This window comes from Arvicanthis niloticus, chromosome 5 (genome assembly GCF_011762505.2).
Source record: "Arvicanthis niloticus isolate mArvNil1 chromosome 5, mArvNil1.pat.X, whole genome shotgun sequence".
NCBI classification, from domain to species: domain Eukaryota; kingdom Metazoa; phylum Chordata; class Mammalia; order Rodentia; family Muridae; genus Arvicanthis; species Arvicanthis niloticus.
The window spans coordinates 49,022,645-49,031,400 of NC_047662.1; the positions used below are offsets into that span (position 1 = coordinate 49,022,645).

Consider the following 8,756-nt stretch of genomic DNA (forward strand, 5'->3'; position numbering starts at 1 on the left):
ATAACATCTTGCTTTAGATACCCAGGATTTCCCTTGGATGTGTGAGACTTAAAGGTGTGTGACTTAGAGATCAGATTTAAAGATAAGACCTAAGGGCATGATTAAAGGCATGACTTAGAGGCATGGCTTAGAAATGAGACATATAAAAGGTGAGAGGCAGACAGAAGAAGTATCAGAGAATCAGAACAATTGGAGAACAGAGAATCAGGACACTTCAGAGAGAACAACTTGGAGTAGGAATTAGGCACTTGGAAGATTATTAGGTATTAGGCACTTGGCACTTGGTGGAAGAATTTGGAATTAGACATTAGGCACTTAGCACTTGGAAGAAGAAACTTGGAACTTGGAGGCACTAGGGAGTAGGGAATTAGGGTCTAGGAATTCAAGACTTGAGACTTAGACTAAGAAGAAGAGACTGAAGAATGAACGAGATTGACTCACTCTGTATGGTCTCCATTCCTCTTATCCCTCCTCACTCTCTCTCTTGCTGAACCCCGACCCAAGGGAGCTGCTTGGGACAATGCAGGACAATTGAGCCCCAAGGCTTTTGGCAGTGCAGGTTCCAACACTGACAGAATGGTCAGAGACACTTGGGCCCCCAAACGTGGGGCAGCTCGGACAGCAAACATTTTTGGCCCCCAAAGGTAGGGCAGAGTGGTTCTCAACTACTGGGCACAAATGATCATGATGCAGGATGGACTTAGAAGTGCTGATGGATATATTGTCTCATCTCTTTATTCCTCTGGACTCCAAATTGCAATGAGAAACTCTTCTCCCTGTAGCCTATGTACACTTGGCTTCTCCTCTAAGACTCACATGGGCAGGTGCTCTCATTCAGTAGCATGGCTTTCCAAATGCTCTGGGAAAGTTGTGAATTTGACTTATGTTTGGCATTTCAGATGTGGTATGGTTGTGTATGCAGGTGGCCATGAATGACAGACCTTTTACCTCATTAACCATTTAACATAAGCCCAGCTTGCTTGTGCATGTCTCTAAATCGTTGCATAGTACTCACAGACAGGGATCTCACAGGTCCTTCTTAGCCCTTCCCAAGAGAGATCAATCTGTTGAAAGGACAATTAGACTGGGTTGGCCTATGACATTGACTCAATATTTTCTTAAAAGGCCTGAAAACTTGATCATTATCTATTCCCTGAAAACAAACTCTGGTCAGACTGTATGCTCCTGAATAACCCTTTTGACTAGGCACACAATTAAGAAGAACAGAGATTGGTATCATATGGGATAAAGGTTAATTTTTTCCTCTGTGGTTGCTTACAAGGGAGTCTACATGCTGAGAGTGATGGACTTTTGGCCTTAGACCATGAGATTGGATAACTGTGCAGACTGGATACTCCATTATTTCCCAGAGCATGGGCTCTGGCCTTCCTGATTCATACAATGTGTGAAAAATAGGGATTTCCAAATTTAGCCTGAAATTATGTCCCCTAAATCTTTCTCCAGGTTCCTTCTGACTGAATATCTGTTAGGATGAGCACCTACAACCCTCCCACACTGGAGCAGCTGGCACTGGAGATGCTGGTGAGGAATGATGCCATAGACTTCTCTGATCTGGAATACCTGCCCATTATGCTCTTCCCACCACTCTTCCTAGAGGCATTCAATAGGAGACGCACAGAGTTATTGAAGGCAACGGTGGCAGCCTGGCCCTTTTCCTACCTCCCTGTGGGACCATTACTGAAATCTGCTGATGTGGAGATGATGCAAGCTGTGCTGGATGGCATAGATCTACTGATGACCCAGAATGTTCCTCCCAGGTAGGCAAGAGCCAAAACAGCTACAGGGGAATAGGGTTAGTGGTAAGACACATGAGGGCAGAAAGACCGTGATCAAACAGGACAGAGAATAATGATGTCACTGACATGGGGATTTGTGGAAATACTATTCAAGGTCAAAGCTGATTCTAAGTGAAACTCATAGTGGACAGCTCAGAGTACTAGTTAGCCCTAGTAGGATGAGCCTTTCCCTGGCTTTCCTACAGACACTAGATATGAAAGAGACACAAGTCAAGAGCAACTCAATGGAGGGAAGTGGGTCATGTCTCCAGATGTGTCAGGAGCCATAATGGGTAAATAAAGCTAATAATTAGCAGGTGATCATCCTGGAATGGCTTGCCTTGGATTATTATATAATCTTCAACAAGTGAGCCCTTATTCAGCAAGGCTGTAAGGGACTTATATGAAGAAAGCTTCCTGCTATTGATATGCTTTTTCTATTATTGGAATTAAACATATCTAACCAATCACTAAGCAATAGCACACCTCTTTGGAGCAGATATCTGCAGATCCACGAAGATGTACTGTCTTGGGTTGATGCTATATAGACAAATAGATGACTTCTTAAGTCTTGTTGGTGATCTTATAAAAATTCCTAAATTTATATAAATGATTATTATTAAGCTCTTTTGTAGTGGGACTGCTATTGAGTTCCTTTCTGATAGTCAAACTGCAATGAGATCTCTGCCTGTCTTCCATGTGTCATTAGTTGCTCTTAGATAGTAACCAGACCTTTCTCCAACTCAGAGCACATTCCAAGAGGTTGTAAAACAATTAACCAAAGGTCACTATAGGAAACTCATGATTTAGTATAAGTGCTAGGACAGAAGATATAATGTTGCCTGGGTTTATCTATACAAACCTTCATTAATTTCTTAGTTATAGTTTTAAACCTTCAGTGAACCTGTTGAGGTAGACAAGTGATAGATGTTTAACCAGATAATTACTACTAATAAATATGCATGTAAACATTCTCTGTTGTAAAACTCTATTTCAATTTCTGATTTGGTTTTTGGTGTGAACTTGTGATGAACTGTGTAATATGTGATCATGTGCTCTGAAAGATGTAGAAGTTCTGAATACAAAGACAAAAAGTAGTAGTAGTAGCAGCTCTAAGTGTCTTTTTCTTCCTGAGACCTCAGACTAGCAGGCATAAGTTAGAGACCAGCAGTTCCTGCTGAGACAGAACAAAGGCCACATTGCCTTATCCTCTGTTGTTAGGCTACAGGTGTCAATCACCTAGGCCTGCAGTTTTCTACCCTCAGAAGAAGTTTCCTACTCTGTGCCTCTGCCACTACCTTCATGCATATAGTGCAGTGTCCTTGCCTGCCTGGTGTGAAGTGTTATGTTGGCACTGAAGTTAGACAAGTGGACACAAGCTGACTCCATATTGGTTCCTGTTTTAAATTATGAAACTTTACGTATTTCCATCACAGAAGGAGGAAGCTACAAGTGTTAGACTTGAGAGATGTGCATCAGGATTTCTGGGATGCATGGGCTGGAAGAGAAGATGGGAGCGTGCTCACCAGATATTTTGAGAAAGAAGCAAGGCCCAGAGAGTCTTCCTACTTATGCGTTGACACAACGATTGCAGGTGGTCACTTACCTGAACCTCTACTACTCTTTGGAAGAAGACCAAAAGTGCTTGCTCCAGTGGGCCAAGAAGAACGGTGACTCTTTGCAGCTAATCTGTCAGAAGATGACGATTTGTGTCTTCCCCATGGAGATTATTAAGGAGGTCTTGAATATTTTCCAGCCAATCTATATTGAGGAATTGGAAATATGCACACCTGAGGTACTGCCATTCCTAAGTTTATTTCCACATTTCCTTGGCCAGATGAGAAATATTACCAAATTCAATCTACATCAAATTGACTTCCAGTATAATCCCCTGGAGATTACCAGGGAGGTGTGTAACACTAAAATCAGAAGGGATATAAACACCTTGAAACCATGCACCTATGAGATCCTGGTCTTTCCTACGTTTCTATCCACATTGCATTGACATGATGACAGATATTGTGAAACACTATCTACATGGATTTGATTCCAAATATACTGTTGTGGATACAGTGACAGATGTAAAAAAGTGTTCTGCAGAATTCTTTTCTCAGCTTGCCAAACTCGACCATCTCCAGAGTCTCTATTTGAATTGTTCCTTCATTCCCAATGACAACATGGAAATTTTGTTCAGGTAAGGAAGGATAGTGAACTGTTTCTCTTCTGGCAGAAAAACTTTCCTTTTACTAGGAACATGAGTGAACACCTGAGGTATGCCAGTCACAATGGTTGTTACAATGACAGAATCATTACATTGTCGAAGTATGGAATGTTTGTTTTTAACTGAATTCACTTGGTTCATTCCTATTCCTTTAGCTGAGTCGGAGCTGGGGTAGGAGATATTGAGATAGCAGCCTTGCAAAAGGGTCCATAGTGTGGGTCAGATGCAGTAAGTGTGCTTTGCATATTCATTTTTGGGATCCAGGCAAAGGTAATGGAAGGAAACAGCACAGAGCAGAGAGCCCTGAGCTAGAGAGGCTCCACACTTGCCCTCTAGAAAGATATACAAGTACAGGAACCAGTTTTGTTCCTCTATTGGAGTCTATCAGCCTCTAATTCTCCCTAAAATGGAAGGATACTTTGAACACAAGTTGGGACTAAGTAGATAAGAAGTTTGTGACACTGGGGTGGGATCATCAGAGTCAAGTGTAGAACCATGAAATCAAGGATGATGAGTGTGGAGATAGCAGAAACAAGAATAAACTGTGTAGGACACAGGACAGGATGTTGCCAGAACATCCCTGTGCTAATCCTTTCTAGGTATGCTCTTCTGGCATGATGAGGCAAGCTGTAGTTCTTTGACAGAGTGAGTATGGAGAGTTGCAGATCTGTGGTCTGAGCCCATCCCACAGATTGTAATATGCCTCAGTAGACAATGCTATGAGCAGACACCAACATGCTGTGTTTCCAGGGTGGACATTCAACAAAAGCACAGATTGACTACATATGTAGCTTCTCTGTCAATCTTACTAGTGTCCTCCAGCAACATGAGTTAGAACCAATGTCTTGTTTATACTCTAGATGTCTGAAGAGCCCCTTGGAGTCCTTGTCTATGTCTTTCTGCCGACTCTCGATGTCAGACCTGGAACACATGTCAAAGTGTCAGAGCCTCTATCAACTGAAACAACTGCACTTCAATGCTGTAGTGTTTTCTGAGTCATGTTTCAAGAGTCTCCGAATTCTCCTAGAGAATGTATCTGAAACTCTGCAGAGTCTGCAGTTTGAGCACTGCAGGATGAAGGACTCTCAGCTCAAAGTCCTCTTGCCAGCCCTGAGCCAGTGCTCACAGCTCAACAGTATTAATTTTTACTATAACGACTTCTCCACTCCTGTACTGAAGGACCTTCTGCAATGCATGGCCAATCTGAACAACTTGACTGTAGAGGTGTACCCTGCCCCAAAAGAGTGCTATGATCCCCTGGGTGATGTTGTGGTGGAGAGGTTTTTTCAACTGTGTCCTGAGCTGCTACAAATGCTCATGTCCAAAAGGCAGCCCCAAAAATTCATGTTTGCTACAGCCACCTGCCCTCATTGTTTGGGATGCTGTGTCTATGACAGGGTTCCCAGCCCTTGCCTTTGTTGGCAGGTAATAGAAGATTGATTCTGGATGCTGAGACATGAAATCTGAAGGAGGACATTTACCACAGAGTCCCTGAATTCATGGCTTTAGATGCAATAAAATCAAAACAATGTTCACTGGATTGAGACCTTGGGTGATTTGATATGAAGGACAATAGAATAGTAGGAACAGGGTCTTGTAGAATCAGAAAGACAGTTCTGCATGTCTAAATATGCCTCCATCAGGACAGGATCCACACTGGCTTCCCCATTTTGTAAATATAAGGCCAGTCTATGAACTGATTGGTCTCCTTTTGTGTGCTACCCATGTCATTGACATCAGTTTTATTCTGTGCTGTTCTATGACCTCCTGGTTTATGATCAAGGAAATATCATTGGAGCCTTGTTGGTGGCAAAATGTATTAAAGTCAACTATGGAATTATGTTCTACCCTTTACTTCCAAATGTTGTCTCCTTTGTTACTTGCACAGTACTGTCAAACTAATTGTGAAGGGCTCTTAAAACCAGTCTGTATACTGAACCATCCTTGGAATGGGATGTGATTATGAGCACAGAGGCTTTCCTACACAAGACTGTGCAAGTGAACACATTCTAGAAACAGGGTGTGGGGTTGTTGTTAGAACTTATGTTCCATCAGTGCTCACAGCAATGGGCTATTATGGGATTCCCTATGAACATAGGGCATCATGGTCCATCAAATTATTGCAGTTTTATCAGTGAAAGTGTCATCCGACAACACACCTTATTCAGCACTAGTAGAATGCATACTGTCTCCAATCCACTAGAAGATGAACCCTCTACTGATCTGGTCATTCACAGAAATGTAGAGAAAGAATGAGCAAGCCTGTCATGTCTCAGGCATATCTGGGATTCCTCTTCTCCATGCCATGCCAGTGTTCTTTAAGACAATGTAGTTAGTTCAGCAAGAAGTCCCCTACGGAGATTCATTCTGCATCTCCTGTATCATTACCTCTGGGTTCAGCCTAGGTCAAGACTGTTTCCTCAACCTTGGACCTCTGCCTCAGCAGTTCAGAGCACACACAGAGAGACACATTGTGTTTTAGGCTGTGTTATCCAGAAGATACCAGCCTATAGAGTAAACTCATCCTCTACTTCCAGCCAAATGAGTACCTGGTTTTCAGTTGGTATGCTACCTCAAATAGGGTACCTTACATTCAGGAGAGATGGCCCAGCAGATAGTGATTTCTACACTTTTAGACAATATACGATCTTTTCTAGTACCTGAAGAATCCCATCCATCTAGCTGTCTGTAACTCTTCTCCCATTGGGTCCTATGCTCATTTCTTAACCCCTATATGATGCACATAAGTGCATGCTGGTGAAACATACACTTATATTTAAACAAATACACCTACAATAAATATTCACAGTTAAAAATTACTTTTTAGCACCAAACAACTAATTGGTTATCTTTCCTACTCTTCTCTTCCTTGCTTTTCAGTACTCTACAGTTCTTTGTGTAGGGCTGAGACCCTAAAGCATTGTCTCTGTCTAGTTTGCTATGTTCACTGGTGTCATGCTTGTTCAGCTCCTATAAGTTCAACTGTGTTTTTCAAGCTTTGCCTATAGCTTTTCCCACTACTAGTAGATGCAATCTCACAGCACATTCACTGGTTCTCTAGAGCTTACAGTCCTCTTTCCACATCTTCAGCAATGATCTCTGTGTATTTTGCAGATGTACCCTTTGGTATTGATGTCCATAATTCTGCATCATCATTGGTTGTGGTGTTCTGTAGGGGTCTCTGCATCTTGAAAAGAGAAGTTTCATTTATGTTGGGTAGAGACTCTAAACATCAGTGGGTATAAGGGCAGATGTCCGTAGATTGTTGTTAGGGATTATGCTTGTTTACCACACGAGGGCTTGTAGATTCTCCTAAATTGTCACCCCTGAAAACATACATGTATCTCTTAGTTGGAGTTTTATTGATGTGAAGAAACACCAGGATCAAGGCAACTCTTATAAAGGGAAACAATTCATTGGGGCTGCCTTACGGTTTCAGAGGTTTAGTTCATTGTTGCTATGGCAGAACTCATGGTAGCATGCTGGCAGACATGGTATTGAAGACAGAGCTGAGATTTCTATATCTAGACCCACAGGCAGCCTAAAGAATTAGCCACTAGGTCTGGCTTGAGTTTTGGAAACTGCAAATCCCACTCTGAAGTCACACTATTCATGCAACAGGGCCACACCCACACCTATTCCAAAAAGGTCATGTCTTCAATAATTCCATGCCCTATGAGTCTATGGGGGCCATTTTCAGGCATCCATGGTATGAGTAGCTTCATACAGACTTAATAAATTATATTCAGGAATATATATATATATATATATATATATATATATATATATATATAACTTGTATTTATATTATATATACAAGTAAACATATGCTTGCAATAATAATTAGCTAAAAAGAGGCTATAAACTTGGAGAGCACTGCAGGGTTTTGAAGAGGGTTTGTAACTTGGTAAAGAAGATATGTAATTAAATTTAATCTCAAAGAGAAAAAGTAAGTTATTGGACCCACCTAAGCATATTTCAACATTTAAAGATGATGAGGGATTCGGAGTCAGTCTCAGAAGGACAAATTATTTTTTAAACAGTGGGAGGGTAATATACTCAGTATAAGTCCATGCATTTTTATATAGCAGCATACCAAGCTCTTCTTTCTCCTACAAAAGTTGTAGGAGAAAGAAGAAACCTTAGTTGCTACAGTGCTTGTCTAACATTGGAGAGTCATGGGTTAAATATCAGAATCACACAATACTGGGCACAGGAGTGCATACTTGAAGTCTCATTACTGTAGAGGGAGAGGGAGAGGATCAGTTAGGTTCAAGGTTATCCTAGTTACTTAATGTGAATGTTATTTTTGGTTGTCAATTAAAATACATCTACAATTAACTAGAAGCCAATATGCTGGACATATTTGTGTATAATATTTTGGTTTGAGTTTGTTTTCTTTTTATTCTTTTTTTGGAGGGGGACATGTTTTTTGTTTCATTTTGATTTTGTTGTTGTTGTTGTTGTTGCTGCTGCTGCTGTTTTGTTTGAGACAGAGTCGCTCCCTGTGTATCCTTGGCTCTGCTGAAACTTACTCTGTAAAGCAGGTTGGCCTGGAACTCTTAAGAGATCCACCTGACCCTGTTTCCTAATTCCTGAGATTAAAGGTCTGTTCCTTTTAACACACCTAGTATCATTTTTCCTTTTTTTTTTCGATGGCTATCATTTATTGATGAGAGGGTAGAAACATGGTATCAGTATTATTCTTTACCAAAAACTGACATCATACAGAATTCCAG

The 8,756-nt window shown here is 41.2% G+C and overlaps 1 protein-coding gene across 1 annotated transcript; it reads left to right on the plus strand.

Annotated features, from left to right (window-relative positions):
• Positions 1-1,491: 1,491 nt before the first annotated feature.
• Positions 1,492-5,457, plus strand: LOC117708700 (PRAME family member 12-like). Its single transcript, XM_034502581.1, is given in 5 exon segments — positions 1,492-1,778; positions 3,236-3,308; positions 3,310-3,676; positions 3,849-3,990; positions 4,878-5,457. Coding segments are annotated over 5 exon segments (1,449 nt in total).
• The last annotated feature ends 3,299 nt before the right edge of the window (positions 5,458-8,756 follow it).